Source organism: Ceratosolen solmsi, unplaced genomic scaffold, assembly GCF_000503995.2.
Source record: "Ceratosolen solmsi marchali unplaced genomic scaffold, CerSol_1.0 scaffold5, whole genome shotgun sequence".
Classification (NCBI taxonomy): Eukaryota; Metazoa; Arthropoda; class Insecta; order Hymenoptera; family Agaonidae; genus Ceratosolen; species Ceratosolen solmsi.
This window is the reverse complement of record NW_011948454.1, coordinates 404,210-424,220: the sequence shown is the minus strand read 5'-3', so window position 1 is coordinate 424,220 and position 20,011 is coordinate 404,210. Positions and strand designations below refer to the sequence as shown.

The 20,011-nt window shown below is 26.6% G+C and overlaps 1 protein-coding gene and 1 long non-coding RNA gene across 2 annotated transcripts in view; one reads left to right on the top strand and one right to left on the bottom strand.

The window, feature by feature from the left end:
- Prosap (SH3 and multiple ankyrin repeat domains prosap) overlaps nt 1-20,011 on the bottom strand; it is an 82,879-nt gene that overhangs the window by 10,530 nt on the left and 52,338 nt on the right. Inside the window, exons 4-11 of the mRNA XM_011505252.1 lie at nt 19,418-19,543; nt 13,651-13,831; nt 11,376-11,695; nt 9,314-9,578; nt 5,530-6,088; nt 4,015-4,265; nt 863-1,042; nt 108-339 (exon numbers count right to left, since the gene is read on the bottom strand). Coding sequence (XP_011503554.1) covers nt 108-339; nt 863-1,042; nt 4,015-4,265; nt 5,530-6,088; nt 9,314-9,578; nt 11,376-11,695; nt 13,651-13,831; nt 19,418-19,543 — 2,114 coding nt within the window. The remainder of the gene's footprint in view (nt 1-107; nt 340-862; nt 1,043-4,014; nt 4,266-5,529; nt 6,089-9,313; nt 9,579-11,375; nt 11,696-13,650; nt 13,832-19,417; nt 19,544-20,011) is intronic.
- On the top strand, nt 10,456-19,466 carry LOC105366720 (uncharacterized). Its single transcript, XR_913018.1, has 3 exons — nt 10,456-10,551; nt 10,666-10,756; nt 19,424-19,466. It is a non-coding gene; the product is annotated as an uncharacterized LOC105366720 (long non-coding RNA).

Sequence of the window (20,011 nt, the reverse complement as noted above, 5' to 3'; positions counted from 1 at the left end):
GTATGTTTTAATAAATTATATATATTATTTATTAAAACAATAAATAATAAATACGATAGATCTAAATAAAGTCAATTTTTGTACACAATTTAAACGTATATTCTCACGATTTTTTTAATCTAGGGGCAGTGGCAAAATACTTGTCCTGCGACTCCCGACGACCCAACACCCGACTTCTGTTGATCACCGCCACCGCTGCCTCCCTTGCAATTGCCTGTGAACCGAGCGGAATCGTTGTATGTCGCAACCTGACTTCCTGTACACAGTGAGCTGGAAAGAGTCCAGTACCTTGTCCACGTAGTACACCCTCAAGCAGACCGCAGTCTGTTGCGCCAGTCACTGTGGTGGATATACAAAATTATTATTTTTATTAACAATAGTACAATCTCGTTCAAATAATATTCAATTTTGATCTTTATGTGTTTAAACTATGAAATGCAACAAAACTTAACATTGTTTTAACCGATTAATAAATTATTATATATTATTTAAATTTTTTGAAATCAAAGAAAAATTAATATGAATGTGAACGAATTTATTATGAACTACATTTTATTATTCCAAAGTGTCTTCTATGTAACGTGATTAGGAATATGTTTAGTTTTTATTTTATAATTTATTATGAAATACATTTCATTTTTCAAAAATGTTTTCCTTGTAACGCAACTAGGAATCTTTTTAGTTTTTTACATGTTAATGTAAAAAAACAGATGATAATTATTGTTCATGCTTTACATAATCTTATTTCAGTTTCCTATCTTACATATAACTTAATATGAGATGGAACTATAGATATTATAGAAAGTGTTCATCAATCACTAACAAATATTTCTTATCCGAAGCATTTTGAAATTATGCTAACCTTCAAGTATATCGCCTTGATTGATATTTAAGTGTCCAGGTATGCTGCTAGTGTATCCCTCAATGCAAACGACAGTTGTGCCAGGTATTAATAGCGAATTATTAGTGGTATCAGACTGAGAAGTTCCGACGCCTGAGCTGTCGCTGATGATGTCTGAGGCCGTGTCACCGAGGCTTTTGTCTGGAACAATCGGGCGCGAGCCAGAGCCGCGTGATGTCAAACATGTATCCATTATCCGGATGTATGAATATTGCCCTGTTCTTATTTTTCACTCTTGTCTTCCCGTCTCGCGTAAAATGATTAACGTAAATACTGATAAGAAAAGATTACGATGTATGCTACAGTATAACCGATAGACGATTACATTATCCAATGACTGTTTTCATTTACTTTTAATTTAAATTCGTATCCATTTTTGCATATTTGATCCTTCAATGATTTGCCGAGTTTTGAACATACTGCAACAAAGTTCTAAATTGTTTACTACCGAAATTCTGTTTTTCGAAGAATTGTTGATATGTAAAATTTTTTAATCTGACTATTTAATGATAAATGTGTTTGTACTATGTATTTATAAAGATTTAATTTCAAACTAACCTTTTCAATGTATGAAATATTCAAGTTAAATAACTTTATCAAGATATCTTAAATAAATAAATATCTTTAAAATCTGTAATTTATAAATTGTATTTATTTGATTTTTACATTATATCATTATTTATTAAATATATTAAAACTAATATACAACTGGAAAACATATAAGTATAATATAATCGATAATTAAATGTATAAATGTTTACATAGTTTTACATTATTTTAATAGCATTCTAATAATTTAAAATTTGTTTTAAGAAATTTATAAATAAAAAGTATAACATTTGTATTTCCAAACTAACAAACGAAATACGTTTATGTTATAAGCATCAATTGGGAAATTTAATTTAAAAATGTCTTTTTCTGTAGTTATACTAAATAATTGCTTTACTATTCAATATTTTTTAACTAATAAAACAATATTTGTTTCCATTATAATAAATGCTTGAAAATAATTTTGGTTCCACTTTTAATGCGTATAAAAATTTTAGAATGATGTCACAAAGTAGAAAAAGATAATTTTTATTTCGAATCGTAAGATAATGATACTTTTAATGATACTTATACGTAAAATAAGGTTTAAATTATAGATAAATTAAATATAAGGTAAATTAAATTATACAACTTCAACTTTGAAATACATTAGATGCATATGAATATCATGATTCTAACATCATTATTACATAATCTACATAAGGCTTATTTACCACAAATAAATAGTGTATTGATAAAATATGTATATTATTGTAGTTTCTTATTAAGTCTGTTTAATTGAATAAATTGAACAAAAAATGCATTAATTAAGCGTTTGAATATTTTTAAAATACTCTTTGATTAATTATAAATGGAATTTTTATCATAGTTTATTTTTACAAAAACAAAATAATATTTGTCTATATTTATCGATAGTAGAGTAATATTTTCTTATATTTAAAATCAAATAAAAATATAATAGCATTTATAAGTATAAGAAAATAATACTGTAAAATTTATTAAACTGTCTTCTTTTAAACAGAAATATTTAATCGGTGTTATTTGTATTACTTCCATCGTGTTTCTGTAATTATTTGTTTTTCTAGTAGAAAAAAATAGAAAAATGTAAATAAATATTTACTATAAACATACTTTTTATATATTTTTTTTAATTTGGCTTTGATTTACAAAACCGTATTATATTATAAAAACAATTTCTGTTATCATTCTTAAAAACTATATATTAATTAAAGATGAATATTTAATTTATTGTTTTTAATTCTTAACATGATTAAAAAACATATTATAGTTTTTAAATATTTTTAAATTATATTTATTAATAACTATTACATTTTAAGTTGTAAATGAATAAATGAAAAAAATTATAGTTTACCACTGTTTTAAAAACATAAAATATTGAACTACTAATTAATAACATTGAAAATTAAATTGAGGTCAAAAATAAACTAGTTTATTGAAAATTCTTATATATAACATTCTAACAAATAGATGAATGTGACTACGTGATGAATATTTATTAAATGTGAGTGAGAAATATGATAATATAGTTATAAAAAACATTCTAAGTCTAAAAATCAACCATAACATCTATGATTATAAATTATTATAGAAATACTACAATTATAAAACCAAATATGTATGAAAAATTAAAGTTCTAATAAAACAAATATTATGTTTCAGTATAAAAATATCTAGTGCAAAGAAATCTATAATCTATCAACGAATTTAATTTCTTTTATTTCTGCACAGCAAAGCTTAAAACACTGAAAAACGAAATTCCTCATTTTACACGTAAGGTAAAATCACTACCTCCAGCAGAAAATATTTTTCTCAAGCAATATTGTGCGATTTTCCTGATGGTGTTGCATGTATCACGAAGAGATGTCAAGTTCTTCCACCTCCGAAATGTTCCGGGTAAATCTCAGATGAGAATTTTTCAATAAAATGAATAAAAAAGAAAGAGATATAGAAATAAAAACAAAGAACTAGAAGAGAGGGAGGAAGAGAAAGAAAAAAAGAAATTTAAAAGGTTTAAAAAATAAATTATAAAAAAAGGAAAAATCATAACCACAGTATTTATTATTTCAGTAACGTTATGTTAATTATATTATCAAAGTTACTTCATTATATTTATAGTGTTTGCGGAATTATGCTACGAAAATAATTTTTTTTAGTATTCCAACAAGATTTCAAATAATACTATACTTTCTTAATATTGTCAATTATCAATTTTCCTTTTTAATATTTTAATCGTCGTTTAATCATATGAAAATAAGAAAACTATACTGAGTATAGATTAAAAATTTTGGCTTATTTTTCCAATAACAAATTGTAAAGATTATAGTGCAATAAAATATAATAAATCAAATTAAATATTTTAAATACTAGTTATTTATTGAAAGTTTTTATACTTGACAACAATAATTAGAATTGAGTTTCAATATATTTGTCTATGTTTGTTTTTATATATGAAATAGTTAAAGAAAACAGAGAGAGAGAGAGAGAGAGAGAGAGAGAGAGAGAGAGAGAGGAAGAGATTGAAATGAAAATTTCAATAAATGTACCTGTAACAATGCTAGCTGAGTCCTCGATGGAAGGTTGATTGCTGCCCTCAGAAAGACTGGAGCTCGCGGAACTAAAAGGTGCTAGGCTCCGACTGCTCGGCGATGGTGAGGGCGGCATATCCATCGGCCTCAGACCGAGGACGCCGCCCCCGGCTTGTATGTCAAGTCGGTGCTGGAGCTCGATCCGATGCTCCTGTAGCCTCATTAGGCCGCCTACCCGCACGTTCTGATAGTGTTCGCCACTCGGTAATCTTTAAAGGATTTTTGCATACGCGCAGGCGTTTACATCACCATTGCATGTTCTTCGATCTCGGTATTCATTACTTTCAGTATTCGCAATTCGGTCTTAACGCCATGGATTGTCACTCAACTTAATATTGAACTAATGACTTCCATGTCTTCTGTTTTTCTCAAATGTTTTTTCTCTTTTCATTCATAATTATACTAAGAAACACGGAAAATAATATAGAATTCAATTTTTATAATAGATAATTTGCATGTATATAATATGTTGTGTAATATATAATACATTGTAAATATAATATAACCGTAACTTTTCTAGATATTTTTTATTTTAGATATAAATATTTATTATTTTAATTGAAACAAAACTAGAACTGAAGACAGTGTTTAATTATACGGGTAATAAATATTATAATTTATTAATTAATCAAAATATTTGTAAAATTTTAACATTTCTTAAATTATTCGGTTTACAGTATTATTTTAATTTTTAAACACTATAAATAAATAATTATAATTTATGAATTGTTTCATTTAAAAATTTATAAGTATTTATTTGGGTTCATATCACTATTTATCTATTCCAAACATAAATTAGTAACAAATTTATAGATTAAGACCGAATTATAAAAAGTATGTTTCAGTCGGAGGTAGGCGTAAATTGTCTTTGCAATTGCGATTGCAGCTATTATTTGGATTTTGGAAAACTATTTGAGGATTAAATATTAAAAAGGATTTTTCTTAATATTATAAAGGTTATGATGTTAATAAAGCTTATAATTTTATAAAAATAATCATCATGATGTTATAATATAGATATCATGAAATAATCTATGAATAAATTAAACGTTTTCAATAATCTTTTTTTTATTTATGATTAAAGAATACGTTATTAAAGAAACAGAGTGGAGGAGAAAGGGAATACAGTTTCATCATAGTTGCGATATAGAGAGAGACTGAGTTTAATTACATATTCAGCTTATTAATTGCAATAATTCCGAATTCATATGTTTAATTTAGAAAAACTAAATAATTTAAATAATTTAACGCTAAATAATTTAAAATTATTTAAGTATATTTAATTTAAAATATACTAAAATATATTCAAGACAATTATATAATTATATTTTAAATAAATACAAAAATTTAACTAATCATATAATATTTTAATTAATAATAAGTTTAAAATTCTATTTAAAATTTTTTAATTTGTTTAAGTGCGTGGATGTATAAACTCAATTTCTTATCAGAGCAAAGACAGTTTATGCTTACCTCGCAGCGTGATCCCTGAGCTGCGTAGGACTTTGATAATCCAAGTTCAATCTCTGCTGTTTGTGCTGTTCGGACGGAATTCTATGGATGATACTCGTGGTTATACTCGATGCAATAACAGCAGCACTACCCTGTTGATGCTGCTCTTCAATAGACAATATTCTGTTGAGACACCTATGGTGCGAGTTAGTCCTTGGCATTATATCATGATTGTGCTGATGCTGGTGCTCAGTCGTAGACATTATTGTTGTCGAATTAGACCGACCCAAACTGCCGGAGGCAAGGTATGCATCGGCTGATGAAACTACCCGACTGGGATTGTTGTTAGTTCCACAATGTTCGGCACAAGGGAAAGAATTATTTGCCGAGCTCGGATTCGACAAAAGTGACATTGACATGTCAATCGGTGATGGGGATGTAAGGAATTGATGATACTCAGAAGTCATTGCCTGTAGCCTGGTGAAGGTGCCGAGGTTGCTCGCGGAAATGTTCGTCGAAAGGCTGCCGAAGGCCACCGAGCGCCTTTTTGGATTGTAGCGTGGAGGGCCCTTGAACGGCACTGCAAATGTATCATGGTATCCATACAATTGCGGATTTATTCTTATCTTTCTTTGATTTTTGCTTTTCGTTGGTGTTGAATTTTTCAAATTTCTGCTTTCTATCTAATTTTCATTTTTTAGTTTTTCTTCTTGCTGTTTGTTCATTCGCTTGCTTTCTTTTACTCCTCTATGTTTTTTATTATCACAGCACAATTGTCAACGATTCAGAAATGATCAATTTTATAAGATACTTTTAATTTTTATTTGTAATTTAATTAAAAAAATCTTTCTTTCAAGTAAAAAAAACATCTTAATTGTATTTTAGACCGATTTTTCCAAATGTTAAAATTGTGAGGATGTATATTTAATATCTAGATTTAAATAAAAAATTATTTATAACATTAAATTTAAGACATTAGTTTTTCATAATTTATAAATCTTAATATAAATTAATTTTTCTAAATATATGATTAACTACATTAAATTTATAGTAGTCAGGTTTTAATGACTGAAATTAAAAATATAAAGTATTCGTAACAGGTAATAAAAATAGCAATTAATCGTGTTAATGTAAAAGATTTTAGTTGCCCTAGTATGTATTATAATAATATTAATTATTATATTCAATATTAATATTATTTTTCTTATTTTCCATCATATGAAAATAATTTTAATGAATACATTACTTTGGTCAAATTTTTAATTTTCTAATAATTTTATATGAAAAGATTTTTTTTAATATAATTCTTTATAAAGTAGATTTATAAAAAGCTGTATTTAAATTCTTAAATTTCAACTGATAAATGATAAGTTCTATTAATAGTTCTAAATATTTAACTATATTTAAGAAAAGTGATCGATGAGAAAAATATAAATTTAGTAATTTCACTCATAATATATTTTAAGAATTTTAAGAACCGGAATCCACTAGATCAATAATCCATCAAGTTTATAGTTTTCCTAGTTTGAATTACATTCAATCTTAATGTAAATATATTTAAATATAAAAACTATTATTTGGCATTATAATTAATTAGGAATGATTAATTAGTCCAATCATTTATTCAATCTGGATAACATAATATTCAAATGTGCAATGATCTGTACAATGTTAAAGCTTGCAAATACAAAATTTATTTATAAATATCTGTATTTTAATACGTCAAGACTACTTTTTTAAAAACCTTCGAATATTTATATTATGACGCAGCATGCAGAAGTCCCGTATTAGTAAAATGACATTTTACAAACATGTACCTTTAGACTCATTAATCTTATAAAGCCATAATAGTGAACCTCAAAACAAATGTAGTTCAAACTACATTATCAACAGATATGGGCAATGTAACCAATTTATTGAAAAATATAAAGAAATGATTCAATTGCTATTATATAATAATATAATAATATAATAATATGAATAATGTATTTAATAATATTAAATATTCGTTAAATTCAGATTTTATAAAAATCGTTTTTTGCTAACATATATTAAAATTATTTATGAATACTGTATATACATTATACAGAATTTCAGATTTTATAGCACCTGTACATTAAAAATAAACTATTAACATAAATGCAATCATTTTTATATTCAATCAGTATATTAGAAAAATCTGTTTACATACAATTTAGTTACTAATAGCTTTTTACATAATAAACTAAATAAATATAAAAGTAATTTTTCATTTGATTTTTCGTTATAAATCGTTAATATAACATAATTAAATCAAATTAATCATTTCTGTCAGTTTATTCGTTTGCTCCAGAATTTTTTTTTGGAATATGATTCATTAGTACACGATGCTTATCGTAAACAGTTTTGTACATAATTTCAAGATTATTGTAACTTTTGTATATTCGTGCGTTGTATCGACCATTTTCGTATTCCTTACATATTTTATTTAGTATGCAATATTTATACATTATACTTTTATATAAAAATACAATATATATGTATTAAAGTTGACTATATTAATTTATTTCAGTAAAATTTTACATAATTATACATCATATTTACTTGACATATTTAAAAAAACTAATTAGAGTGAATAATAGGTTTCTTATAAAAAAAATTCCAAAATTTAAAATATCTTGTCTCATTATTTTTCAAAAAATTATGTCATTACTTAAAATAAGGAATTTTATGTATACATACATACGTATATATATATATATATATATATATATAAAAGGAAAGATAATTTTAATTATTATTATTTAAGATAATTTTTTTAATATTCATTTTCATTAATGTAATGAAATAAATCAATTTTTCAATATTAAAGTAAATTTAAAATCTAATTAATGATAGTATCGATATGCATTTAATTTATATTTATATATAATATAAATTTATATTGAATAAAAAATAAATAATTTTTCAAATTTAAAGAAACTTACATATATTTAGTAAATTTTATATCAAAATATGATTTTATTTTTTTTTAATATTAATTGCGATGAGAGTAACAAATCTTGGTTAATATAGGTCCAATAATTTATTGGCATTAACTATACGCATATAGATTATAAGCTTGTGAAATTATATATAATGAAAATTATAATAAGCATCTAAACAGGTAAACTACAATATGTACATGGATACAAACGTACGCATTCATGCAAAGAACTGTAAAAAGTACAAAGAAGATGCAAAGAGGTAGCAGCGTGCAGGCATTGAATTTCTCTCTCTCTCTCTCTCTCTCTCTCTCTCTCTCTTTCTCTTTCTTTAACTCTTTCTATATTCTGTGTTCATAACCTTACTTTCTTGTATATGGTTGATATAATTGCGATGAAAATACATTAATTTTTGGTAAAATATTAAATAAACTTTACTGTTTAAAAATTTACGTGACTACACTTACATTTAATACTTCGTAAAAATTTGTTTTTACTTTATTATTAGATATATGAAAATTACATATATGCCTAGTTAAATTAATTACAGAGATAAACAAATAACATAATAGATGATACATAAATGTACCTGCTTATTTAAATTTAAAGTTCCTATTTTTTTCTGATTTTTTATCGTTTAATATTAACAATATTAGTAATTTATCTTCGACTAAGATATATGATATATTTCTTCATTAAATGATAACCAAGTAAGTTTATATGTAATTCTTGAAAAAAACATAGTGTCATAAATACAAAAAAAGTCTATATTTAACCACATTAAAAGAAATAAAACGAATATGAGCCAAAAAAAGTCCACTTAGTCGTGTGCTAAAACTCACCAACTTCATCAGGCTGATAGTTCTTTATGACATCGGCAAGCTCCATGTTTCCTGCTATCACCGCAACTTGATAAGGCGTTTGATTCGCGTAATTAAGAGCATCCTTTTGAGCTCCGCGAAACAAGAGTTGTCTGATGCATGAAGAGTCGATATTGTTAACCGCACAAACATGAAGAGGCGTGTTGCCAGATGCATTGCGCGCATTCATATCTGCTCCGTAAAAGAGTAAGTGATCTAAGTGCTGGACCAGGTTGTTTCGACAAGCCTACCATAAATTAAGTTGAAGATTAATATTTGTTGCGTTATAAAAGTTAAGTGTTATCCTTCATAGAATTACAAAAAATTAAAAATATTCAACAAGTAAAAATGCATATTTTCTTTAATATTCGAGACACTGGCCTAAATGAATAATCAAAAAATAAAATAATTTACTATTAATTATAATAATTTTCTTTATTCAAAGATTACCAATTTACGATACTCCCTCCAAGATACAAAAAACAGTTTATAAATATATTTGCATTTTATTTATCTTTTACTATTTTCTTTTTAGAATCTGATTAGCTATGGATAAATATAATAATCAATTTTCTCATAATACATAAAAATAAAACAATTACCAACGTAGAAAACATGAGTTATATACGATATTAAGAATTTATATGTTTAATATTTTGAATGAAACATTCTTTGAGAACCTTAAAATTTGTGTAAAATAAAATAAGATTAATTAAATTAAATATATAAAAACAAAAATATCATACAATAAAACATAATTAAATATTCATATCTTTAAATTAACTAAATTATTTAAATATATTTTACTAATAACTAGAAACTAAAATGGTAAATATGATCTCGTTTTCAGTGACATTTAATATGAAGCTATAAATAATTATCAAATACAATTTATTTATCATAAATTTGTTTGTATTGTACTATGAACATACTACAATTAAAAACTTCATATTTGAAAGATCTAGTATCGTGCAATGCTAAGAGTTTTTTAAATTTCACGTAACGTATGTAGATATATAAATTTTCCATTATTTATAATTGTTATAATGTATTCCAATGAATTATATATGAACGAAAATGGAAAATTTATGCATGCTATATGGAAAGAAATAGGGAGGGAGAAAAAGGGAAACATAAAAGAAATAAAGATAGACAGAGGAATTGCATCAAACTGATCACAGAATATAAATAGAATATTAATACGAACTTATATTCAAGTGGTAAATATTTTAGATCTTTCCTAAATATTATTTTTGCTTACATGCATTTACTGAGTGAATTTATCGTTGAAATATAAAACGCCTACGTCTACTAAACACATCTATTACGAATAGTAAAAATTAACAAATTGAATTCGTGACAGAAAAATTAGAAGAGACAAGTAGAATGGCATCATCATTAATTGCGAAAATGATCAAATTAAAGGTATGAACTTTATTTATGATTTTGCTAAAATTATTTGCTTTTTATATTTCTTTTACTAATAAAATATACTTTGCAAGCCCCTTCTGAAAGGATTGTGTTGCGTTTAACTATAACTGAAAATGTTCTTTTTTAACTTATCTGAACTGATTGTCTTTATCTTGTTTTAATCTTAAGTTATAAAAAATTCATTACTTAAAACAGAATTTCTCGTGTTTTATAATTGAAATTGATTGTTTACTTCCGCGCGTATAACGTATAGAAAAATATGTATATTTATAAACATTTTTTATGTTTTTATATGTATATAAATCTATACACATATCCATGCGAATATATCAATAATAAGATTCATACAATATATATATATATATATATATATATATATATATATATATGTGGATTATATACCATGATAAAATCTAAATTATTTTATCATTAAATTAGTTGAAATTTTTATTTTTATTTAACATTAAATAGTTGAAATTAGATGTGTTTGTGAAATATTATTTATATACGTACTAAAAGATTACAAATATGTTAAAATTAAGAATCAAATTATTTTTAGAAAGTAATAAAAAAATTGGAAGAAATATTGTTGTAATTACATTACAATGCTCACCTGGTGAACCTCCTGCCAGCCTTGTAAATCTTGGGCCCCAATGGTTGCATGATCATGTAGCAGTGTTTCGCATAACATCGGATCGGTCTTGTATATAACACTGTAATAAAGGGGCGTAAGGCCCTTTGTATCTTTATAGTTCGGACTAGCACCGAGCTCCAGTAGGGTCTTAACAGCCTCAAGATTATTGCGCTCGACTGCGCGATGAAGTGCCGTGAGCCCTTCCTTTGTTCTATAGTCGAGAAGGGCACCTCCGTTTACCAGTGCAATTACTACCTTAGATGACTTTTTTAGAGTCGTCGCTAGAGTTAATGGCGTTTCTGTTTTAAATTATAAAAATCTTTTTCAATACACATAACTTTTAATATTGTATAATATAATAATAATTTATTAAAGGCATAATTAACATTGAACACAAAATGAAATACTGAAATTGTGTATATTTACCTTGATATTGAAAATAGTATTTTAAAACAGTTACAACTATTTATGCATTTTAAATCTAATCAATATCTTAGTATTACAATTAGTACATCAATTGATAAAATATATTTCCCTTTTGAATACATATTATTGATATTTTATCAATTTACATATATATATAGTATGAATTTTTTTTTAATCTCTTAACAAGATTTTAAATATAATAATTTTTAAATAATATGAATATTTTTTAAAATAAATTCAAATGTTAATTATTAAATATACTTTAAAATTTGTTTTAAAAAATCTAATCTTTATGTTTATTTTAGTATATATTTTTTTAATAGCTTACATCTCGAAAATTTTGCTACATTTGTCTCATACGTGTATTTTATTTGCATTTAACACTAATTTTTATATGAACAACTTATAAACGTATTAACAGTCGAAATTTAACACTATTAAAATATATTTTTAAAGAGATTATTAAAATGTGTCGATTCATTTGAACACCGTATTATATAAGCATTTTTTAACAGCATAATTTTAATAACAATTATTACAGAAATGAAAATCAATCATTATGTATATCCTTCCAATTAAAAACTTTTCCATCTATATATACTTTAGGAAACACATACTGCTACTATTTCTTTAAAAATTCTGTCCAAATTATCAGATAAAGTACTTCTTAGGTACATTGACCTTCTGCAAATATGACCTTGGTTAGTGGGATTCGTCCCTTTATCTAAGGACGATTTTTCCGAGTAGGACGCATCTTACTGCTCGGAAATAACGCACGGGGTCCAAGTAACGGTTGTTAGAGAGCAAACGAGTTTCCCACTAGAGCCATTGCTGCTTCTCTTTTTTCAGAGGTACGAGCAACCATCGCTAACTCTGTGCAGCTGGCTGTATCGTTATGCATCAAGAATTTTGTTTATATCGGTATTTCATAGCATATGAAATCAATACAGTTAACATTATTAAATGTACCAAAATTAAAATTCTTTAGTATGACCTAATCGTTACAATGAACCAAACCAATCGGGATTTTCTAATTAGTTACATTAGTATATATAAATAATAATCTATTTAAATTTAACATATTGACTTAAACAAAATATGTATATATATATCTATATATGATTTCGTTTTACTTCAATTAGATATCTGGATTGTTTATTCGTGAATTTCAAAAGTATAAGTGTAGCATATTTTTTATATGGACCTTCTTTATTTAACAATTGATATTGGTTACAATGAAATGAAAAATATTTAAACTTTTTGATATCATTAAATAAGATTAAAGGCATAATTTATTAATACTTAAACTTGTAACTTAAAAAATATTCGAGTTAAATATTGAATTTAATTAAATTTACATTTGTGAAAATTTTACATAAAAGCTGTTTTTAATCTATCGACTTTTAATCAATGTTTTTATAAAATAAGAACATATAAGATATAAGATTTGTCATTGCATTGAATGTTATTATTTTATTACATTGAATACATAATAAACTTTTAACAGTATAAACTTAATTTTAGCAACAAGATAGTTATTTTAAAATATATGCATATACCCTACAATGTAATTATTTATAATTATTTAAATTAAAAATAACTAATAATTACTTTAAATATTTATGCATGAATAATTACGATTATTAAGATGTACAACAATTACTACATACAGACAAATGCTTTTATTTTATATTCCTTTGAAGAGGTAAGTAGTTTCACACCATGCAAATTAAAATATAATTCATACTTTTAATATTTAAAGATTTTCGTTTACTTTTTTCGGATTCTTTTAAACATAAAACTTAAAACATAAAATTATATAGCTTACCACCAGTGTCTTGACAGTGAAAATTCGGGTCTAGGCCCTTACCACACATCTTAGAAATTTTTTCAACTTGACTGTTGGTCACGTAGTCTAGTAGGCGTCGAATATTTGTTCTGGTATGCATGGCTTTTAACTGTTTCTCGTCAACGTGCAACATTTTGTAAACTCTTCTTTTGTATTTGAGCTGAAGAACACAAATAAAAGTATTCATTTACTATGTGGATATTTGCTTTAAATGAATATATTTAAAAATTAAAAAGCTTTAAAATATAAATATGTATTAATCAATTAAACGTTCATTTTATTTTAATACAATAAAAAAGTTATACTAATGAAATAATTTGCAAGTAGGATTTTTAAAATCAACCTCTGAACGAAGATTTATAATTAACTTTTAACATTCATTATTTTTATCATCTTTTTTTATTAGAAGCTATTTTATTGTCGGTGTTTCTACGATTAAATAACTGATGAAAATCTGTATAAAATATATTAACTTTCTGAACTTGCAAAGCTACTATTTATAATAGTATATAGTAGTATTTAGAATAGAAAAGATATTATTTGCTGTCTTTAATATATTAACAACAAGAATGTAAGGTTCATTAACTATAGGTAATTATTTAGTACCAATGCTTATGATTTTTTATGATTATACGTTGTAAGAACAAAATACTTATATATCTTAATAAAACACATATATCTACATATACAAGAAAATACTAAAATTTTTAACAAAATAAAGAAAATGGAAAACTGGTGCAATAAAAAATCATAGTTAATAATAGAAAATGTCTTCAACAAAGAATTAATTTTATTCGTTTACAAATTCACAAATTACTGCTTAAACAAATTCACATTATTAATAATGATAATTTTCAATTTACTACTTTTTATTCTTTTAATATTTGAAAATCTGATTATTGATTTTAATTTAAAATTATATAATAGCAAAAATTATAAAATATTTATGTATTACTTACTATTTGTGAAAATTCAAAACTATATTATATATTTATCCTTAAATTATAAGTCCTAATTTATTAATAATGATTAATTATTAAATTAATTGATAAATAATTATGTACAAAATTACATTTGATTTAGTGCGTTTTACTTAGTCACATAGTTAATTTAATCCTTTAGTCATTGTTAACTTTCTAATCCTTTTTTTTGAACTCCTAATATCCTTAAGTTCTATCACCTAATAACACTATGAAAACCTTATTATATTATTTTTATAGTTAGAGATTGAGACAATTACAACTTTAATTAAATTCTGGTGTTGACCTTTTGTTTTAGATAATAATACAAAATGCAGATATTGAGGAAATAGTACCTTAAAATTTTAAAATTCATTAATATTGAGTATTGAATTAGATAAAAATTAGATAAATCTATAAATTACTACTGTAGATGCTTATTATAAGGAATTTTTTTACAATTAAAATTATCAGATTGTTTCTAATAACAGCATTTATTTTGGCTATTTATTGAACTCTTAATGGACGCAATATCACTTTTTTACCACTGATGTTTTTGTATGCTCGAATTAGCTTTTATATTTTAATAAAGATAATAAAGATTTTAATCATTTTATTACTGTTATAGCTCTAATCTCTGTATATTAAAGTTCATATTGAACCGAAAAATTCATCACTGGCGCTCTTTAAATTTTCAGCAATTTCACAATTAAAATTTTTATCTTTCTCCGAGCTGAAACTAAAACAATGTTAAATATAATCGAATAATCCAGCAAGTAAATATAGATATGATTAAATATTCGAATATCGTTCTTCGCAAGTTAAAAATAGCAACCTTAAGATACAATTATGCATAAACCAACACATTTGTATAAAAACAGAAATATGAAGTTAACAATTAAAAAAATGCAATAAAAAATAAATAAGTAATAAGCAGTTATGTTATATAAAACTATCTTTCTCGTATGTACGACAAATACTTAACTTATTGTACCGATTTTAACTGTACTAAATATGGGCCAATTGAATCATTCAATTGAAATTGAATCAATTGAACATATATAAATCGAATTAAAAAGAACTATAGACAAAGAGATAGTCATATAGTTTAGAATTAGACTATGGCTACCAGTTTCCTAGTGGGAGAAAAGTGTGGATACGTGGAAGGGGTAGCGCTTCAATTCAGTATTTAACACATCTGCTATTCGTGCTTGTTATTTCGTTTATTTTATAACTACAATATAATGATTATATGTTGGTAATGAGAATTGGCGAGGGCTTGGTATTTCTGGGTTGTTGCCACATGGTTTCAGCATGCACTACTTGTAGAGGCAGGAGGTCATAAATCTCCGGATCCTCTTGAAGCAGTGCGCTTGGTGGTGAAATACTACACCGAGAAGTAAGAGGTCGTAAATCTCTTGACATTTCTTCGTATAGTGCCACGTGGTGGTAAATTGATTGCTGGTCTCCTCCAAGCTGTCTTGTGGTGTGGAAGAGTGAACAAATGGTTCAATACCTTGATGTGGCGTCGAATGGTGTTGCTTGCTCTGACTTGTGGAAGCGACCACTTGAGAGAGTGCAGTTGGCACAGAGTATAAGAGAGTCCTGCGAGAGTGCGCGATGGCACTGTATATGAGAAAGCCTGTAACAGCTTCGTGCTCGGAGCACTGTGAATAAGATTCTACTTAGTATGAAACTGTTGAGAGTACCTTCCGTAGCGGCTCTACTAACAGTGTGTGCGATTGCTCGAGTGACTCGTTTTTGGCTGAATAGCGCCCATCTCGTGGTACGGTTGCCTTAAATATGCACGGGGCAGCTTTGTTGGCTGACAATAAGGAGGCGATTGTGATGCTTGAAACAATGGATGCGATTGTGCACTTGTTTCTCGGGATCTCCAACGACCGTTGGAAAATTTCACAAAAATTATAACCGTTGGAATTTTCTCCGAAATGATAGCCGTGATTATAGTCGAAATTATAGTCGTTGTAGTTTTCCCAGAAATTATAACATTCGAGAGATTTTCGGAATCTCGAGCACAGATATATATATAGAAAGGGAGAGTGAGAGAGAGAGAGAGAGAGAGAGAGAGAGTAAGGAATGCTTTCAAACCAGAAAAAATCCCCCATCAAATCATAGCTTTTATGAATAGGTATGTAAATTCTGTTACCCTAATGAAAGATAAACATTTATAAAAAAAGTATATAAGCAACAATTTATTTCATTCTCTTAGTAATGACGTTCACAGGAATAACTTATTAATTTGTATACATTTTAAACCACACAAATTTAAAATAATAATAAATAACTGAAAACTATTAAACTTTAAATGACTTATTAATTTCGGAAAATTGTTCATGCTCTAACCAACGAACAATAACCATGGAATTATTTTTCTCTATAAAGATAGATTTTTATAAAAATGATTTTACTTATGCAACTACATTTAAAATTAGTTTTGCTAATTGTTCAAAAAATAATTCCACTAATCTGACTCGTCAGCCAAACGTGTAAAATCAACTTAGAACAAAAAACCACTAGATGTTGTATGGGAAAATGCTGGGCAAGTAAACGGTTAATGCACTGATTCAATAATTAACACATATAATTATTACTGCTGTTTATTCCATTTATTTCACTTTATTTCAATTACAAATGACTTTATATTTCTTAATAATCTTGTGGCGTTGAGATATACTTTTTTATTGGAGAACTAGAAGATGATCAATTTCTTATTCTCTGCATGCAACTGGTGAGATTATGATTTACTGTGAAAAGAAATAGGTTATAATCTATTGAATATTATCACTTTGGAGGTTATGATCGTTGTAGTGTTCTGATCGAATATTACAATCTTGCCGCGTTTCAACTCAACACGTGTTGCAGTTGCCTCCGAATAATGGGCCGTGTACGAGCCTAAAATAGAGGTTATGCGGAGCTGTGCGCCACTTGTGGCGTTAACAACTGATCGTTGCTGCGATCTGTTCTTTCAGTGTGGCGCGAATAGCTGTTCGTTGAAGGAAATGAAATAGCCACTGTGTGGCGTCAACAGATAATCAGTACTAACGGTAAGGGCTTACTTGCAGTGTAGCGTGATTCTTGCAGTCCCTCTTCGTTGGCTTGATGTGAAGTTCCCCTTGAATAATTGCAGCTCTTAAGTTTTTTCCTTGTCTCCAAATGAGATTACAAGTGGTCTGGTCCTATGCAATTTAATATGGATGAGATCAATTTTAACTGTATATTGACTCACAGTCGTAGAAAGAACTTTTACTAGACTCAGCTGAACGACTATTGTCTCCGGTCATCCTCCGTGAGAGTAAGTCGTGACTTATCCTTTCAATCATGAGAAGAATAGGAATAGGAATAAGCGGTTATTACATTGTCCTTCTTAAATAGTTCACTGACCCAGTTCCACTTGGGACCCCTTCTTCTTTCAATTATCCAATCAGAGGTTGACCTTGGGCAGCACAATGGATTATGCACGCCTTCATTTCCATTTCCTTCCGGGCTCAGTCCCGAATATGCTAATCGGGAAAGTGTGGGAAAGTGGGGAGCTTTTACTATTAGTCACCCCTCCTTGGTCGCCTGTCCCTTCTCTGGGACTAGGCTAGATGAAGGGTCCTCTTCGGCGTAGTCGATCTTCCAGTGCGATCGACTAGATGCGACGTAGTTAAGAACAAGATAAGCATTGTCTTAAAAAGCCGAGTGCGCGCGTACGCCTATTGCTTGTTGTCGCACGTGCGGGGTTTTGGGTTGCAGCGAAATTTAAGAAATATTTGTACTTAATATTTTACGTATATCTGATACTCTTTCAGAATCTACGTCTTCTTAGCAGTAAACAACATAACAGTTTTACTGCACCGGAAAAGCATGAGCACGTTTTTAGATAAGCAAGAATAAATAAGCTAATTATTCACTGGAGTTTTCCAGATATATTGACCGTGTCGAGTGTCCAGCGACCGTGGGAAGTCGTGGCAAAAAAATGTTCTCGCATTCTCTAACACTAATACATATGTGGAAATGTGCGAAATGTTTCTAATTTGCATAACAATGTTAAAAAATAATTTAGAATAATGTATAAAAATGGTGGTAATCGGTACTCAAAATAATTATTCTTTTTACAATAATTATATTAAATACTAAATCATTATTATTAATTGCATAGAACACGACAAAAAATATATATATAATTAAAACGATTTATAACTATTACATTTTTTATCCGTATTTTCTATTCTTCGTTTTCAAACTAATTTATATATAATTTTATTTTGTAAAATGTGTAAAATACTATTTTCAATAACGTGAAAAAACTGATTTCTAATATTTCTAAAAACAATTTTCTAATTATTTTTTCGTTTGTATAGCTATATATTTTTAAATTACTTTTAATTATTTAAATATAGTACATTTTTTAAGTTATTATTTAAATAAAATTTGACACAGGGTAATTTAATTTAAAAAAATCAATTTTTCTAAAGCTGAATCAGATGGTAAATAATATTTTTAAAAATGACACAAATATCTTAGCTAATCTTCATTAAAATTCAACCAATATAATTAGATTTATTATTTTAGACTTATTATTTCAACATTTTTCGATAAATATTTTCATTCATCAATCGATTTGAAAATATAAATAAATATAAACTTTCTTTATTGAAGTAATAAAGGCTCATATTTATTTATAATTCTTGATTATTTTGTAATTATATTTTATTGAACATTCAATATTTTTTCATTTAGAATTAAATCACAAATAAAATAAATAAAGAAGAATTAAAACCCACCTCTAGGTAACCGACACTTCCATTAAAAGGATAATCCCCGAGTCGGCGCTCTTCATCTAAGAATTTTCCAGCCTTTCCATTCACTGGCGGATAGAAAAGGCCATAATTGAAGCTTTCTTTCAATTCCTATAAAAACACAGAATCGTAATTGAATAGAAAAGTTGAATAAAAAAATAGAGTCGAAAAGTTTATAAACAATTGTAATATCTACATTTCTATATATACCTGCAAATAAATAAGCACAAGGAGCAAGTATGCGGGAGTGAAGCTGAGATTAACATTTACAGACTTATACGCGTGCTTATATTCATGCGCGTAAGCACATATTTATTCGTGCAAATGTCAAAACGAATTTAAAAATATTTAATTTAATTAAAAATTATGTTTTTGTGAGTTTACAGTTAGTTTATACTTGACATATACAAAATTTCAATGCAAATAAGTTATAATAATTATTTATTTGTCACAATTATTACAAACATTTTCGAAAGTGCAATGATAAATATACTTAGGGAAATAAATTGAGTAAATATCCATTCTGTAACACAGTTTTATATTTTATTCAACAAATACTCATATCTTTATTTCTAACTT